The sequence below is a fragment of the Corapipo altera genome, unplaced genomic scaffold (assembly GCF_003945725.1).
Source record: "Corapipo altera isolate COAL_440 unplaced genomic scaffold, ASM394572v1 0, whole genome shotgun sequence".
NCBI lineage: Eukaryota > Metazoa > Chordata > Aves > Passeriformes > Pipridae > Corapipo > Corapipo altera.
Genome location: NW_020884872.1, coordinates 20,018,790 through 20,037,970, shown reverse-complemented (window position 1 = coordinate 20,037,970; position 19,181 = coordinate 20,018,790). Strand labels below are relative to the sequence as shown.

The window sequence follows — 19,181 nt, the reverse complement described above, 5'->3', positions numbered from 1 at the left end:
GTGAAATTCAGTAATTATATTTCCTCCTTAATTTTCTGTCAGACCAGAAAACTTGCGTGGGAGAGTATTAATAGAGTTAAACTGTCTAAACCATTATTGTTGCTTTTTAACAAACCTTGGCATACTAAGGGGAGTTTCAGTGAACTGGAAAAAGCAAATGTTGTGCCAGAATTTTTAAAGGTTAAACAAGATGATCCAGGTAACTATAGGTCAAGCAAAATCACTGGAAGGCTGAGACTAAATATCTCCAACAAAGATGAAAGGATGACCTCATGCCAAATGCCAGCCAGCAAGTTTTTATGGATAATAGATCTCGTCAAACAAACTTGATACTGCTTTTTCCAAGATCAGAAATGAAGGTGACAGAGAGAGCTGTCCTGACATTAATAGACTTAGATGTCTACTTTATGACATTTACTTAGTGTTGTTGACACTGCAGTTACAATGAAATAACAGTGAGTATAATCAGTGTAATCCAGGGTTACCGAATGGATTAAAAATGGGCTAACAGAAACATCTTGAAAGGTAATTAGAGTTGGGGAGTATTCATCTCAGAAGTTGCTTCTTGTGGGAACTCATAGGAATCTGTTCTTGGTGTAATACTGCTCAATAGTTTTATCAGTTACCTGGAAGGAAATACAAAGTGATTCCCGAGTAAGTTTGCAGATGGAATGAAATAGTAAGTTGTGGCATTTGGTGAGTTATACTGACTGATCATGTGGTTTAACAGCCAGGGAGACTGCTTTGAGTTGCCTGCTGTTGGAGATGTCTGCTCAAGGGGCAGTACAGTCAGATCCCCCCCATACAAGACAGGACTTGGACAAATTAAGGCTCTAAATGTAAGGCTCTAAGTGAGTAAATAGTTGCCTCTTTACATGGGTGACTGTCTCAGTGTTTATCTACCCCCAGAAAAACAAAGCAGTCTGACATAGTTTCCATTTAGGCTCCATGTCTTAATGGCATAGAAATTCCACCACTAAGGGGACTAGGTGGTATCACTTCTAGTGAATGACCCCTTCTTGAGGTATAAAGAAAACAGGTGTTTATCTTCAGTTTAAAATTATTGCTTTCTGTCCAAAGTCAAGTCTTGCAATGTTTAGTTTTCTTCTTTTTGCATATGAACTTTTTTGGTGCACGGTTTTAAGTGGCCACTCTTAAAAGTGATGAGTACTTCCAGGCACTGTTTATCTCAGGAGACAAACTTTTTAAAGTCAGGTTATATTTATTTTTAGGTGTCTTGATACAAAGTCTACTTTTAAGTGAAATGTTGGCCCCAATTACTAAAATCAGGCTTAGGTATGTCTACACTAAGAGTGTACAACCAGTGTTGAGATAGGAGCACACAAAATACTCTTGAGGTGGACATAGTTATACCAACAAAGCTAGTACATTGACAAAAGTGAAAAAAGCTATACCAAAGCAGCCACAAGTCTGGCATCCAAATTATGTTGATTCGATTTTGTATCTCTTCACACTCCTGAGAAGCACACTTTTGCTAGCAACCATCTTCATTGCTGACATAGAACTTCACTTGGGTTTTTTCTGTTTCTAAAAAATCATACAGAATTCATAATGTAGAGTTTTCCTGTTCTGCTTTTCCCAAAAGAGAAACGTATATTTATTTGTCTTTTGGAATGAAGGTCAGAGTAGTACAATACAATGAGGAGTAATAAGGATCCCAGGGAAATTTCTAAGACATTAGGGGAGGTGGGAAAAAAAAAAAAAAAGGGAAATCAAATCTCTCACATAATTTTTAATCTAAAATATACTGTCATTAGTTGTGAGTGACAAATCCCATCATCAGTCCACATGCTACAGTAAATTACCTTCCCTACACAGCTCAACATGTCAATGCAGTTATTAAAGCTTTTAAAACTTTGGTATTTTTGATGCATTGATCAATTTACTGTGTTCCTTTTCTAGCACTTAAATGCATATTGTCTAGAATTCTTGTCTGAAAATCAGCTCTCCAATTGTCTGCGGCTTACACTGTTCTCTAGTAGGGCATTTATTGTAATGGATGTCTGGCAATGACTGGTTAGAGTTAAGATGGTGTAGTAGTTTCCATTTTCACTCCTACTTTTACTTTTTGGTGTGAATTTCTTCTTGTTTGATGACACACACTTTCTCAGTGTATAATCTGCACCACATCTAAGACAATAAAAGCTCTAGCTAGATGTTTCTACTAAAAGCTGTCAATGACACTTATAGATACTGACTTGGGACAACTTACTCTTATACTTTAGAATTTTCACTTGTTTTCTTCCCAACCATAAAAATGAAGGTGGCTAAAAACATAGTTTTTTCCTTCTGTAAAATCAGGATGATAGCAGCACATTAGTCAGCTTGGTTCACAGTTGACAGATTTTTCTTGTTTTCCTAGAAGATAAGGTTCTCAGATTATAAGCGCAGATTCAAGGGCATATAGAGCACAGAGGGCTTCTGTGAATCACTGCACAAAATCCTTTGTAGTTACGCATGTGCTCTTTCCTGTTAACCACATTTTACTGTCATTCTGCCTTTGGAAATTATGAGAGAATGCAAAGTGTGGATGTTCTGAAGCTTTTGGGATTTCATCATTGTGGAGGTGTTCAACTAGATACTAGTAGTCAGAAAAGTACTAAATTACATTTTGTCCAATGACATTTCTTACTTTTTTGAGAAGAAAGCAACAGAATTTGAAGGAAAATACCTTTTTTATAGAATCATACTCCTTTTTAATGAAGAAACTTGATACAAAATGTAAATATCACATTTTTGGTGGGTAAGTTCTCAGGCAGTAGTGAATGACTGAACATCAATATTCTGTTCTTTTGAATTTGTGCGTTATACAACAGTCTCTACTTACATAAACCTGTGTAATTTTTCTCTGAAGTCCATACTTCTCCTGCATGAGGTATGTTGAGAGTATTTTTTTGAACAACTGTGTATGGCACAGAGTTCCTGAGTCACAGATGAGAGAAGTGCATGTTGAAAATAATTCAAATTAAGCATAGCATAAAAGATTGGCATATATAGGTCAGCTAAATTTGCTTCAAAGCTAACTGCTTCCTTTGTGTAGGAAGGCTGCTGCTAGGTAGAAGGGGAATGTACAGTGCTTGTTTTTCTCTTAAATTATTAAAATCTATACCTTGAAGAATAATTCATTATAAGAATTAATCACTTTGTCAATAAAGGCATTTGTTCAGTGTGATAGTATTGTGCAATGATGACAGAGCCAGTGGATAATGATTTTTCTTTTGCCTTTTTAATGTTTTTGTCCAGTTTGGCTCGTTAGGGTCATAGGAGAGTTCAGTCTGGATGGTGTCTCAGGAGATGACAGAATTAGAGAATAGTTCAGGTTGGCAGGGACCTTTGGAGATCATCTAATCCATCTCCCCTGCTCACAGCATGGTCAGCTGCAGCGAGTTGCTCAGGGCTGTGTCCAGTTGAATATCTCCCAAGGATCGAGAGGACAGGCAGTTCCAATACTTTATCACCCTCACAGCAGGAAAGCGGTTTATTTTGGAATTTCACATGTGTTTCATTTGTGCCCATTGCCTCTTGTTCTGTCACTGGACAGCACTGGAAAGATTTTGGCTCTATCTTCTTTGCATCTCCCTCAGGCATTTATGCACATGGATAAGGTTCTCTCCTCCAGGCTGAGCAGTCCCAATTCTCTCAGACTCTCCTTGTATGGCAGATGTTCTGGTCCATTGATCATCTTTGCGATCTTCCACTGGACTCTCTCCAGTGTATCCATGTCTCTCTTGCTCTGGGGAGCCCAGAACTGGATACAGTGCTCCAGACACGTCTCACCAGCGCTGAGTAGAGGGCAAGGATCTCCTCCATCGACCTTCTGGCAACACATTTTGTAGCGCAGCTTAGGACGCTCTTGGCTTTCCTTGCTGCAGGGGCACATCGCTGGCTCATGTTCGAGTACTCCAGCCTCCTGCTCAAGCCTGGAGAGCCTCAAAGATCTTTTAAACAACCTGTAGGTAAAGGTGCTGTCAGCAGGGTAGTCACTGGAATGTTCTTGAGGCTTTGTATGTAGCTACGCTCTAAAGCAAGGATGGAGACCTTTTGTTTGCTGAGGGGAAAATGCATCCTTGAAATGACAACCTGCCAGCCAAAGATTAAACAGACATTTTAGTGTAGTTTCAGTAAGAGTCTGTGGTTGCATTATTTGTGTCTACATGCATGTTATCACTCTCCCTTGGGCCATGTATATTCTACCTGCAGCATAGAGTAACTGGAGTTTGTAGATCAAACTCGGCTGCCCAGATGTGAGGACACTTGTGTATTTTGTTTACCTTCTCTTTGCACAGGTACTTTTGTGCTAGTATAACTGAGTGCTGAAACAGATATTACTGAATAAATAAAGTAATACATTTTTAGGACATACATAAAAACCGAGTGTTTAAACCTGGCCCTAAAGTTTCTGTGCCTCAGTTTTCTTCTGAAAATAAAGCTAATACTACGTACAGCACCTCAAAGCAGATGTTGAAAGTTTATAGTCCTAAAATGTATTGAAATCCTCTGAGTAAAGATTATTACAGGGAGGCTGGGACAATATTTAACATTCTTTTTCAGTTATTTCAGATTGCTGTTTATGAATTAATAGGTGAATCCCTAAACACAGTATGAATGAGATGCTAACTATATTTTTCAGGAACTGGTGTTAAGACTGAAGGCAGGGATTCTTTCACCTTTCTAGCTGTACAATGGCAAGGCTTTGGAGCAAAACAAACTCCGCTTTTAATTCTTATGATTTAGCACAGGTCTGATTTGTAGGCATGCAGTCCTATTTGTATGATGTATTATCCTTCTTAGGACCAGCCTACAATTAAAATAAAATGACTTAAGGCTTGTTCCAAATCTTTGATATATTGGAAGTTGGCTATAGAACCAACTTTTGTGTCTTTTCATGAATTATTGTAGATAAATAAAGCCACAGTGTTGTTCGAGGAGTGCAATATGTGTTAAAGTGACCCTTGGATAAGAAAACCTGAGAGGTTTGACCAAAAAAATGGTGTGGTTTTAATCAAAGTGTTTCATAAAAGTCACCTCAGAATGAATGTTCTTATATAATGGGAAACCCTCTGTAAGTATACATATTGCATATAATACAACATAATATATATATAATGCTTCCAGCATAATATGTATGGAGTAAAACAGTGTATTATCAAAAGGATGTATGTAGGGATTTTACTGAACTGCATCTCCTTTTTTTTTTTAATCTCTCCTTCATGTATTTCTTCTAAACTAGGGAGATAGTGACTGTATGATTCCAGAAACAGTGAGACTGATTTTGAATTTGAAATTATGCTTCATAGTTTGAGAATGGATGACTGCTAAAAAGACAAATCCATTTCTAAAATCAGAACTGTATTATTATGTACAGTTTCTGTCTCTGCTAGTAAACATTTATTCTCTTTGTAAACAGTACATTTTAAGAAAATCAGAGTCAGTATTAGAAGACAAAAAGCTTTATTGGGCTGAAGTTCCCAAGCCATTTTTTATAAACTTATCAAAGATATAGATCTTGGGAAGAATGAAGCTGATAGGTTAAAAGTAAATACTTTTCCCAGCTTCCTTTAAAGATAAGCAACTTGATTTCTAAGCCAACAACACCTGTGCAAGTCAAAACCAATTCCATACTTTTTTCATAGAGCAGTGAATATGAACTAGCAGTATTGGTTGGTTTCACAAAATCCAAATTTCATAATGGAGAAGAAAAAGTATTTTTACAGCTAAAGAAGTTATTTTTGTCATGCTTTCTTCTGGTAATATTTTCAGAACAATGTAATAAGCTGTATGAGAGCCATTTTTATGTGGGTTTATATGTACAGAGATTTGTGACCAGATATCTTTTTATGTATATACTTATAAACAATAGTTTCAAATGTTTTGTGGTGGAGCTCAAGAGGTCCTTTTGAAAACTTCTGTTTATTCTGCCCATTTATCTTGCATAAGAGCAAGATAAATGCTGCGTAAGAAAGCAATACTTCGTGCAGAATTTTTAAGTTCATGTGAAGGAAAGAAATACACTGAGTATTTCCTGCTTACTCGTATTTCCTTCTAGATCTTGTCACAGTTTTCTGAACTTGGCTGTTTTGATTTTACTTCGGCCTGAAAGTTGCCATTTGTTGGATCTTGGACACTGAACAAACGCGCTGATTCTTAAGTTATACAAACGTAAACAATTACACCTTTGCAAACTTAATCCATAGCACAAGTTTTGTTTCTGATCACTTTGTGTTCTGTTTTTTAAAACTTGCATAAATGCAGGATTTTAGGGGTATTAAGAAAATAGCATATTGCGTGGAAGACAGATGTCTGAAGGTCAAGATGGTTTTGCTAGCAAAACCAGTGCACTGCTAAACATTTGTCATTTTACTGCCTTTCATTATGGGCCACCACTTGTAGGTGTATATTAGAGCAGAGAGAAGAACATAGATGAAGGGCAATATGTATGATTGTGAAAGTCTCTTCTGTAAATGTAATCCTTAAAAGTCTCTCTCTTTGGATGTTTGATTGCACAGACATGACTAAAAGATAACATCCCGTTAATTTAAAGGAGAAGATTATTTTTTTCCTTGCTATGGCCTTTGTAAGCAGCTTTAAAACTTGCCCATAGTTCCATTAAATTGCTAGATCTGTGTTGATATTTATTTGCAATTGTCATTCTAATTTACACAGAGTGACTGAAAACAGGGATTATTTCAGATCTTGTTTTCAAGAGATTTTTATAAGTTCTACTGGTCATGTTCTGTTTTCTCTCTGTATTGTATTTCTCTTTTTGTTGATTTGCAGTCCTCAGAAAGGCTTACACAGTGTGTGCCAAGTACTACTCATCAAAAGATCATTTCCAAGTTGTATTAATCTTTTCCAACATATTTTCCTGCATGAAAAAGAAAAAAAGATACCTGCCAAAAGCATTCTTTGGCACATAATATAATAATTTTGGGTAGCAGACATTTACTCTGAATTCTTGGCAGAAGGGGAACAGGTCAAATATCCAAGAAAAAAGAGCAGAATGTTTAATATTAGTGAATAATCGCTTCTACAAAATTAGGGTAACTAGGCATACTGTAATTTTACCTACAACTAGGAATCCTTTCTTTTTATTTCCCAGGAACTGTGAAAGCACTTGTAATACAGGACACATTTCCCAGGGTTCTGAAAATAATTTTAATCATTCAGCAATCCTAATCTTGAAACAAATGTACAAGCCCTATTGTTCAGCTGATTTTTCTAAAAATATATTTCAACTGCAGTTCTCTATTTTAAATTGCTAATGTGCGTCCTTGTTAAGCCCTTTATGTAATTGCAAAGGTAAGACTTCAAAATAAGCAGACACTGCCAAAAACAGAGAGGCATTTTAGGATGTAATACCGAGAAAGAAAAAGCTCAGCTAAGAGAAGAATCTCAGTCTGCTGTAAATAATAAACAAGATGTGCCGTAGGATTTTGTCCACCTTTGTTTTTTAACTGTTAGTAGAATCTTATCAGTGGCTTGAGGCACCAGACACTTATTAACTGCAACCAAACATTTCACAGAGGCTGGTATCCTTTTTGTGAAGCCTTTGCATGTATGTACACTGGGGGTTTATGACCGTATTTTTATGGATACATACTTAAATTTAGACAGTAATCTAAGGAGAAGCAGGATAGGGATCCATATTACATTCTCAGTTCTCACTCACTGCATCATATAGAAGGGGGAATACTAGACTAAGATGGTAGCTGCAGTCAAGTACAGTGAAGAACATCACTGTAATTCTCTTCGGCCATGGCAAGAAATTACATCATTTACCTGAGGAGCTAGGTTAGCATTAGGCCCCCAATTAAGAAAATATAGTTGCTCTAAGTTAAGCTGTTTGCTTCTGGTTTTGCATCCAGACATTGCATTCAAGTCTGCCCATAGTGATACATGTCCCTTGCTCTTCTCTACACTGGTAAATCTAGACCTAAGGAAATCTTAATTTAACATTAACTGTTTTGTTTGTACATTAGTATTTGGAGGAAATTACTTTATTAGTGGTCATATTTCACTGGCGTTTTTTGTGGATTTTTTTTCAACTGCACTGGTTGGGCTCTAATTTATTTCAGAACACCACATTGCACCACTCTTCCATTCTTGCCTAACTGTTTAGATGGCACTCCCAAGACCCAGATGTCAAACTTGAGGTGAATGTTTTTCGACTGGTTGCATCTGATTTCTTTGGCAAGCAGTTGTGCAGGCAGCTGTGGAATTACTTGAGTTTGGTAACGTGGTAAACCAGCTTATGGGATTGTGTGGGGATGTCTATTCCTCCTGCATGTGATTTTCTTTTGACTCATAACACGATGGATTGTTCCTACTTGATGTTGTCTAAATCTCCCAGGATTTTTGCCCATATACCCATTTATAGTCAGAATAGATGACTTTCCTTTGCCCCTCACAAGCATATTTTTTTGTTTTCCCCTGCAGCCTGTACAGCTGTAGTCAGCTCTTATGTGCCCTCCATTCTTACATTGTACTTTGGTCAAAGTCTAAGCAGTAGTGCCAGGTACAAGACTTACCTTAAGAAAACAGGCACTCGTGCTTCTGGAAAACTCAAGATTGCCAGTGGATCCCATTATAGCAGCTGCAGATTGGTTCTACTGAACCAGAAGTTTTAATAACTTCTAAAGCCTTGCTCTTTTTTGTATCCTGAACCTGCCTGTGTCCTGTACTTTAAAAGAGAACACTATGTCATTTCGGAGGTGAGGGTTGGAGGAGATTGTATTGGGAATTCCCAAAAAGAAGGAAAACACAATGTCGGAGAAATCAATTAAATAAAAAGTGCTGGTGTTTCCATTTCCACCTGGAGATGGTTAAATTATTAGAGAAAAAGAAGGGATTGTCAGATAGTTCATACCTTCTCTTTTTTTTCTCCTCCCTTTTTATTGAGGTAATAACATCACTAATTTAGTCATTTATGGAAATTGAACCTAAGATGTCTGTATTTGCAAACCTCGGTCTGGAGTGCTTGAGTTAAAGAAATAGGAAAATTTACTGAAGGAATGACATAGACTTCCATATGAAATCTCACTAGTTTCCAGGACAGAAAGCCACACTGAGCATTAGTTATACAAAGATTTGTACACAGTGTTGGGAAAAAGATGCTTGAGGTGTGTGTAAAAGGCAACTTTATGTTCATAATTCTTTATTCTCTACAGTAACAAATGTTTCAGTGAAGGACCTTACAGTGTGAATGATTAAATGAGTAATTTGCAAAGAAATTAAAAACATCTGGTTTTTAAAAAATTATTTAAACGGCATACTATTTGGATTTACCAGAGAAAACTAAGTCCAGTTCACAAACAGAAAACTTGCACAGTGTTCTACAGATCACTTAACTATTGTTCATCAGGGCATCCCCAAGGCAACTCCTGAGTAACCAGCAAAGACTGCGAGAGTTCACAAGTCATTGTTTCCACAGACCCCTCTTTGTCATTCCCCTCACCTGTAACAACCACGGCAGTAGGTGCTGTAGCTGTAACAATTCAAGACTGCAGTTTAAAAAAGATGGGTTTTGCGGTGCTAAAAGGATCAGAAACTGAAAGGAGCACGGTGGGTGTCAGTTAACTGAGCTACAGCTGCCAGATGAGCTGGGGCAGGGAATACTCAGCACCACCCCAGTTGTGAGCCTAGAAGGAGGAACACTTTGCTCCCAGAAGAGGTGAGGCACATCTCTGGAGAAGACAGGTCATTCCCCAGGCTGCGTGGCTTCCTAGTTATCTTTCCTACACCTACATTTGACAGGTATTTCTGCTGTGAGCCAGGCATGCTGCAAACAATTAAAACTACGTAGCCTGCAGGTCCAACAAGCAGAACATCATTATGTTCATTAAATAAAACTTAGTCATTTTATGATCAATGACAAATCCAGTTTTAAAGGAAGGCCATTTTTAACTGAAAAAGGAGCTGTCAAAGGAAAATAAAAATCTCTATCACCTCCATTTTTGCAGTTGTAGCAAAACCTATCAGTGAAATTTTGCAAAACACAGTCTTACATATGCATTTTTTGGCACTGCCTAGGGCAAGAATTCCCAAATGGCTGTGTACGTACCACTGAGAGTATATACAGACACCTCAGTGTGGGAAAAGATGCAGCACAGAACCGGAACCTGTTACCACTGTCAGTACAAAAAAGTGTGGGAAACTCCCAATGAGGAATTCCACTCAGTTTTCAAGTCTGTTTTTGACTTGCATAACAATTTTGGGGGGAGAGAGGGTCATTTAAGTAATTTTTTCATTGTTCATTGTTTCCTCTCTGTTTTTATGCTCTATAAAATGCTTCAAGCCCGACTGTTCCACAGGTAATAGATCACTTCCATTCATACCAAGATTGTCCCAAGATCTTCACTGTTCATTTGGATATATTTTTCATGTATAATAATGTATTTACAGATTATGCATATTTTGGTGGTTTCTGTTTTCTCATCTTTTTTAAGGCAGAAAAAACCTGGAAGCATTTTCTCAAGTCTTCTGAAAGATGCAGTTCAGGGCACTGGTCATGTCACAGCACAAGTGATTGTCTGGGTCACTGCTATGAGACCCGTTCAGTGTGTGGCCATGCTTTCTCCTCTTCAACCCTTTGTGTTTATGTCTTTAACCTTAAAAGCTCAGAGTCTCATTGCATGTGTCCTCAAAGGATTTATTACATTAAGATTTCATTTACTGATACTATTTGAAAAGAAATTATTGTTTTATAGAGTGATTATTACAGTCACCAAAATGACAGAATTTATGAGAAAGAATGCATATGGACACAGATTTGCAAGTTTCATTCATTTCACTGCTGCTACAGCATTTTCAGTTTGTGTTTTCTGTAATTTCACATCATCCCTACCACATCCTTTCTTCAGATCCTGACTACAGAGCACCTTCTGTCTCTGTTCATGCTCCTCAACTGCCTTGACAGACTGGAAGTGGGGGTGGTGCTTGTGCTTCAGCTTTGCATCCCTGGTGTGGTTTCATGAAAGTAGAAGGAGGGCCAAGTTAGCAAACTAACATTTTTTAAAAATTGCCTTTGTTTAATGGAAATCACCTTTTTGTAAGACTGAACTATAGAGCTGCAACTTTGCTCTGCATTTCATTGTACGTTGATGATATCTGGTAACTATAAAAGTAAAGCTCAGGTGATTCTTCAGTGTTACCAGAAAACTGATGTAGGTACAACTTCGTTGAAGATGTTGTTAACTGTGTGTGTTACTTATAAAAAGCAGTCTACTTTCATATGAGCCTTATATATGCTACAGTAATACAAGAAATTAAGAGGGAATTAGCTGTCAGTTGGAGGACTGTTTAGCATGTTTCTGATGTGTTTGTTTTTCTTTTAATTACAATTGTATGGGAGGATTTTTTCAAGAGTGGTGAGAAGCACCATGTCCGTCAGCACCCACTTAAACAGTTTTGCTTTACTAATGTTTCAGTATTTGGATCTTCTCAGATAAAGTCTTAGGAAAGTTTGTCACAACTGGAGGTGTGTGGGTGAGGTTGCTCTTCAGTGACAGTGTAGCCAGAAGTTTTGTGTTTCTTCATCTAACAGGTGTTTTGGTAATAGTTTCTTAGCATCAAGAGAAACAGTAAGATAACAGGATTTGTTGCAATAACACAACTGGGGTTTGTACTGAGAAGTTTCTTCTCTCACATACAGTGAGGTGAGATGTGTTGCTCTTTGGGCATGTGGCAGCTCAGTACTGGACAAAGAGGTTAACTGTGTTCCGTAATCATCTGTCTCCTGGCAAAGAAGGGGCTTAATATGTGGCAGCAGACAACTATAAAGTCTGTAAGATACCAAATGTAATAATGAGAGGTAGAAAGTCATGGCTAAAATTATGCCTACCATGGATCCATAGTCATGATTTTCCTTTTTTTTTTTTTTTCATTTTCTATCCATGTTTGTTGATTGCCATTTTTATGCCATCAACCTGTCGTTTTAATCAGAGACCATGTTACAATTTGCTGAACTGGTGACTTACAAACTAGCTGCTGGGGATTTTAGCAGCCGCCTTCAGTGCTCTTGGACAACAGCTTCGTTTTCTTGTTCTTACATAGACTTGCTGATTTATCTGTCATGTGTTTTTTTAAGTCCATTCTTTTTTAAGAAAGTTTTGTTACTGTTGTTGATTAATTGAAAACCACTTAAATATAAATTAAGAGGGATCTGATTCTCTAATTCTGGTTGGTTACATGCCATGTATTTATAGATATACGCAGAGATTTCAGTGTTCAGTGGTCAGGCCCTGGATCTCTCAGCGGCAGGCTGTGTATGCTTGATACTTGATTTCTTCCTCGTTGTGGTGCCCAGTAACATGCCTAGATGTCCTACAAAACTAACAACAAGGGAAAACACTGCCCTGCAGATCTTATAGTTTGTTTTGGGTACAGCAGGGGGTCCAGCAGCTCATAAACTAGACCAGGACATAAAGAGCAATACAGAATAAGAATTGGACCAGGGGTGAGATAAATGATACTGCAGTTTTTCAGGTGAGTTTTTTCTGTGCTTTATTTTCATGCCTAGTAATCCTACATAGTTCTGTTGATAGGCAAACCTGCCGCTTCCTAAAAAATGTCCAAAGCATCTCAGACATTCCCCAAAACTGGGAGAGTGCCAAGAAGGAAAGTTAGGGTTGGGAACGGAGAGGATGGAGGTTGTTACCAGGAAAAAGAGAAAAGCAGCAGCAAAATAAAATGTGTAGTGGGGGGAAGGGGAGAATCAGAGAGAAATACATACCTCAGTTTCAATGCCTGCGGTGGGAGGCATTCTGTTTCTCAGCTTGTTTTTGTTAGCTGTCTATGTTCATAATTGAACTAGCTGCAAAAAGGATGTTGAAAAGAGAGGAAAAAAAGCATTACTGTGGCACAAGCCCAAAATCACATCCCCAGCCTGCACATAAGTGGACATTGCAGTGATACGGGGGAAATCCCTTAACGGACAAAACTATAAATGAAACTACTCTTGACAAGGGGAAGAGGCACAGCTATATTTAATGGCAGTATTTTCATTTGAAAACTGCTTTTTTTTTTTTGCTTTGTTTTTTTTTTTTTTTCTTGTCTAGTTGGTGGAGACCGTGAGGGTTCTTCCTGTTTGAGACAGTGCATGGGTGGTTTCCCCAAGGCTTTTAATGTTAGATTAATGCTCTGGAGACAGTGTGATGATAAATGGGTTCCTACAGTTATATCTACATCCTGTTCCCCCTCCCCCCTCCCACAGCTGCCCCTACGTGCAGTTGCTCTGCAGCACTCGCCTTCATACCCAGCAACAGTTCTGAGCAGCTTCAGCCAGCATTTAAGGCAACACTCTTTAAAATTTGTCCACTGAAATCCTTTGATTTTTGGTACCATCACCTTCACTGCCGCTTATTTACTCAGACAATGACAAAAATAAAACAGGGAAGAAAAAGACTTCTGGCTAAAATACAGGCTGCCACACTGGCTTGTCATGTGCTGCCTGGCAGATCCCAATTAATTGCTTTTGCTGTTACTGTTCACATACAGAAATTAGGTCTTTCTGTAGTTTCACATTCTAATGATAGTGCTCTGCCCATCATATATATGATATATGAGAGAGAATTTGAAATCCCGGGTATAAGGGAATGTCTCCCCTGTGTCAGCTGTATCTATGCCTGGATTTTATACAACTTGCACGCTAGTAGGGATTTAAGTGTGCAGCTTCAGCAAACAACCAGCACTGAAATTCAGCAAGGGAAATGGAGACTTGAGGCACTTTTTTTAGCTGGACCTGCCCTTGTGGCAATTGATGTTTTTCATGTGTTTTGGTTTTGGTTTTTTTTGTTTCAGTTGGTGCAGTTATTTTTCTCTGCCTGCATTTCCATTTCTGTACACCTCCCCAGGTGGTGGGGGATGGGTGGTCAGGATGGCTCTGGATGACCTCCCTGGCTCCCTGCCGCCAGCCCACATCCTTCTGCTTACACGGCAGTGTCTCTCAGATCTCAGGGCAGAATTATTTTTAGACCATGAAGGTGTATCTGACTGGTGCATTTAGATTTCATGTCATGGCTTCCTTTTCCTGCTCTCAGGTTTCTCCCACTCGGCCTTTACCTTCGGTATCGAGAGCCACATCAGCCAGTCCAACATCAACGGAACACTAGTGCCACCTGCCGCACTCATCTCCATCCTCCAGAAGGGGCTCCAGTATGTGGAGGCTGAGATCAGCATCAACGAAGTAAGTACCACCAACCCCCTCCCCCTGTGCCACCGCCACTGCCCCCACTGGCCAGCACACTGGAATGTGCCGAGCAACACGTCCCGACAGCCCAGAGACACGAGCCACTGGTACCCAGTTTCTCTTGATCTGCTTTCATTTTATTCCTCGAACCTCACCCCATCCCCAGGTGAGAGCTGAAAAGCTCCGAGACATATTTCAGTTTTTAGCTGTGGCATTGAGGCCTTCTTTGTGCTGTTTAAATGGATATTAATGGTGTTTCTGCTACCCCAGTCAACAGATGTGGGGTGCACAGGTTCTTGCAGCAAACAAGAAAAGCCATCTGTGTTTTTACGGTCTTGTGTTTTCAAGGTCACAGCAGAATTTGGCAGGGAAAATCTGCAGTGTAGGTTAAAACTTCACTCCCTGACACCTCCTAGCAGGCAGCACTGCTTGCAAACCATGAGAAGCCTGATCAAAAATCCATAGAGGTCACTGGAGAGTGATTTCAGTTACTTTGACTCAGATCATATAAGACCAGGCATCCTGTATGTGGTGAAACTGGTGTGTGTAAATTCCGATTGTGTCTGGGGTGCAGGTTGTCTGTGGGGATTGTACAAGCAGCCACAAAATGTCTCTGTTCTCCTTGAACTGCCAGGGGAAACCAAGAAGGGATGTAGGAAAAGCCAGTGTTTTTGCCCTGCCAACCTTAAAGACATGATGCTTTGAGAGGGAGTGAAGCGACAGATAAACAAGGATTGCTTTACAAGATATTTACCATACATATTTGTGATTGACAGACATCTGTAATAAACATTAATACAAAAAAGCTTTTGCTTTATCCTCTATACCTGAATGTAGCATGTGAACAGCATGGGTGAGAACAAAGGGGTATAAAATGGAGAAAAGGTGGTGTGCAATGTGTAGTTTGAAAACTCTTTTGTTTTTATCCAGACATTCTGTGTGGTTTTCTTTTTATGACTTGATAATCACTTATAAGATTTGTGTATGTGTTCTTTTGTAATTGGGGCAATGACGTTTGACATTCATGCTAGGTTGCACTTTGATGCAGTTGCAATAACAAACCCGTGTTAGGAAGCTGTCCCAATTCACTGCTGCTTAACATTTTGCCCCATGCCTGAAATTGGAGCCACACAGTTAAAAACTTTCAGCTGTGAACAGCACCTATATCAGTTCAGGTTGTATGAGACCTGTAGGGGCCTGCTTTTCATGGGTCCAGCTTCAGAATTGCCCTAAATTGAGAGAACAATCTAAAAATATGCCTGTTGTCACCATTAAAGTCTATGTTACTCTCATCCTGGTTTGATTCAGGTTGAATAAGGCCCTGATCAACCTCGTCTTAGTGGAAGATGTCCTTGCCCATTGGCAGGGGTTGGAACTAGATGTTCTTTAAGCTCCCTTCCAACCAAAGCCACTCGATGGTTCTGTTCAAATACATCCTGTTAAATATGTTACAACTAAGTGAAGGCCATTTTTGCTACAACTGAATGCCAGTAAGGGCTAAGTTTATGCTTCATATATACTTTTTTACCTGTATTACTTAAGAGTGGCAAGTAATCAGTAAACTAGTGTATAATCTGTAAACTAGTGTGTATAAAATTATTGTTTGTGGTGTGTTGAGGGCAGTCATAGTCCAGTGAGCAGTTTTACAGTTGAAAATGTAAGATGGCAGAATCCATTGGCAAACCTTTTGTTTATTGCACAGCAAGGATTTGAGCCAATATTCAAATAAATGTCAGCAGAGACATTTACATAAAAAGATGTTGAGGAGAAAGGGAGATGATATTTTTCTTTTCTGATGACTCTTTCCTCATTTTTCTTCACCATGAGGAAGCAAATATGTATTATTTTAATATTGTAATTTTAAGGGGTAATGCAATGACTAGTCCAGCAGAAGCATACCAGTCAGGCAAACAGCTACTTTTCCTTATTAGTTGTTGTTATCTATTGAAAATTATTTGTTTACCAGTTTCATCATCTATCCATACCCTAATCTTATCTGCTATTTCTCAAGCACAAATCTTTCACTGCTGGGCCATTATTATTTCAAAGAATTAAAGGGAATTTGCAGAAGATTGGAAAAATGACACTTTATAAAGACTTCCAAAATCTTCTTCCTATATTTAATAGGAGAGTGAAAGTGAAGAAAAGCTAAGTAGATACAGCAGTTGTTGATCTGAGTCTGTATTAAGTCTTAAAAAAACCAGCCCTTAAAAATTTATTCAATTGGTTGCTAAATCTGAAGCCTAATTTACAGAAATCAAAAGGAAAGTCATTACTATTATGAATAAAAGTAGTGGAATAAAGGAAAAATAATGGCAAGGCTGTCCTGTGAAATCAGCTGCAACGTGTGGTGCTAGGCTGATGAACACTGTGTAAGAAACCACTGAATTTGTGCATACATCATGTTTTGGCTGAGTTTCATTATTCATCAGCTTCTTCCATTCCATTCCTATGCTCCTGCAAATGCAGGAAGACAAACAGTTTAACCAAAGTCTGTTTGCCTTTGTCATGGCTTTAGCCATGACTCTTTTTTTCAAATAGAAAACAAACTGAAACCTTCTGTCATCTGTCAGGCATATTTTTTCCCACAGCATAATTTCTGTTGCATCTGTAAAGCATTTATATGGTTGGATTTTCTATAAAATTCCAACAGAATATTTTTTTACTGAACAGATTTCTAAGTGGACCATGAGTACCACCGTCATGGATCTGAGAGAGAACCGGTCCATAGTCATGTGGCTCTGTTGGATAAGTCGAAGTGCAGTATCTTCATACAACCTAGTTTTGTTTCCCTACGTCATTACCTCTTTTCCAGCCTCAGTGGTGAAGATCCTAAACTTGAGGTTTCACTTCTGCTCATTTTCCCTGCAGGATGGTACAGTATTTGACGGCAGGCCAATAGAATCACTGTCTCTGATAGACGCGGTGATGCCTGATGTTGTTCAGACCCGACAGCAAGCGTTCAGAGAGAAGCTCGCTCAGCAACAAGCCAGTGCAGCGGCAGCAGCGGCAGCAACGGCAGCGACAGCAGGAGCAACGACGACCGCTGTTTCCCAGCAGAACACACCAAAGAACGGAGAAGCCACTGTGAATGGAGAGGAGAATGGGGCACATGCAATAAGTAAGACAACATGCCACTTCTGGGCAGTTTTTGTTTAAGTGATATTCTTGTACTTAATTGCAAGGTGGGGTGCAAGGTGTACTTTCTGCAAGGTGGTAGAACTAAGGGCAGTCCTTTCAGGAGGACGGGGTATTTCTAGAAAGGTTGCCAAGTAAAAGTGACGTTTCGTGTCACAGTGCTGTGCTTTACTGGTCTCCTCTCAGAATCCAGAAACTTCAGATGTCTTCAGAATTGCAATTTGAAGACAGGATCAAGAAGTGGAACTCTATGCTCTCTCCTTAGAGCAGGTTTTATTGACATTATCAGCTTTATAGGTGCTTTTAGATATTTGATAAAATTTGGGACAAGCTGTAGCCAAAGCTTGTCATTTTGACTAGGCTAGGAGAAAGATGGGTTGAGAGGCTGGGACCTACAAGCCATATCTGTGTAAATACAGTATGACCAAAGTGTAGCCTTGTGCAGTAACTGTCTTATGAGAATCCATTGCCTTGGCATGGTCTTTGGCCCAATTTGGCCTATATCAGCTTCCATTCTTGTACAATGGGTCTGAGCATAGGATTATCCATAGCCTTACTGTCATGGTCTTTAGTCCAGTTTGTACTGTACCAACTATCCATCCCTATACAGCATTGCCAAGCACAGGATAAGGAGTCACTTGTGCCAAGGACCATTCCCAGCAGACAGCTTGGATGCACCCAACCTGTCTTGAAGGCACAGAGGAAAATTGTTCCTCAGCCTTTTATTTAATAGCACGTGCTCAGTCATACAGTTTGCTCCAGGTACCTAATAGAAGATCCTATCTTCCTGAGATTTCCTTGGTTTGTGGGAACAGTCAGTTCTCAAGAGCTCTGAATTCACCTTTGCTCATGTATGACCAAGGGAGACTGCACTCGTGTCTTAGACATCTAAAGTCAGACATGTCGAACATGGAGTGGACATGCCTGCTTGTGTAACTAGATCTTGCTGATGTGCTAACATTGTGAGGCAGATGTGATTACTGGTTCTGGTTTCTGTGTGCAAGTCCTATTAGGGTACTGCCTAACTTCTGAAATGAGACCTTATTGCCCACTTGCCTCCTTAGGGAATTCTAGAGGAACATGCATGTCAGGTTTTGTAGCAGTCCCAACAGCTCTTTGGCTTAGACAAGTGACAGGTCAGGATTGTAGTCATGTAACAGATTTTGTTTGTTCTGCAGTGTAGATACCGTTATCAGTCTCCATCTTCTCTTTGATCTGAATAGATTCCTCTGTGGGTGAGTGAGGAAAATGCTTTCAAACCAGGTTTTTCTTCAGAGAATTCCAGTTAGACAGGATAGTTTCCCCCAATAAAAATGCAGTTATTTAAATTACATTTTTCATTTGAGAAACCAAATGTAACAGAAAAGCACTTTTAAACATATCAAACGCTGACATTTTGGTTTTTGACACATTCTTCAGCTGATACGTGAAAACTTTTGGAGAATGTCTTGCTATCTCAGGACCGTAAGAACAAGTTCTTAAGGTAGAAGACTGATTATCAGCTTATCACAAATAGAGAACCATTCAGACTTATTTCCTTCTGATCCAAAGAAACGTACATTATTAATGTATTAATAAAAGGAAAGCCTTAAAGATCAGTTCAGGTTTATAGCCACACTCTAAGCCTTGATTTCTCAGATCTAACATTAATGATTCTCACAGCTATTTTTAGTAGAAAGATTTTCACAAAGAGTTGCAGTCCTTTTCTTGGAATGTTGAAAAGGAAAAGTCCTTTATGACTATTCCTGGGAGAAAAAAGTAGTACTGGGAGACCTACTGGGTAGAAAAGATTGCTGATGTGAAAGCTGTGAGAAACTTTCCAAACCTTCCCAAAACC

The 19,181-nt window shown here is 39.0% G+C and overlaps 1 protein-coding gene across 4 annotated transcripts in view; it reads left to right on the top strand.

Moving 5' to 3' along the window:
• Positions 1-19,181, top strand: part of TBL1X (transducin beta like 1 X-linked) — a 196,237-nt gene that overhangs the window by 145,211 nt on the left and 31,845 nt on the right. For 3 of the 4 annotated variants that reach the window (XM_027639213.1, XM_027639204.1, XM_027639220.1), the window contains 2 exons: positions 14,058-14,203; positions 17,078-17,327. In XM_027639213.1, the coding sequence (XP_027495014.1) occupies positions 14,058-14,203; positions 17,078-17,327 (396 nt within the window). Of the gene's footprint in view, positions 1-9,617; positions 9,692-14,057; positions 14,204-17,077; positions 17,328-19,181 lie in introns of those variants that run through there. The other variant, XM_027639227.1, reaches the window with a different exon arrangement.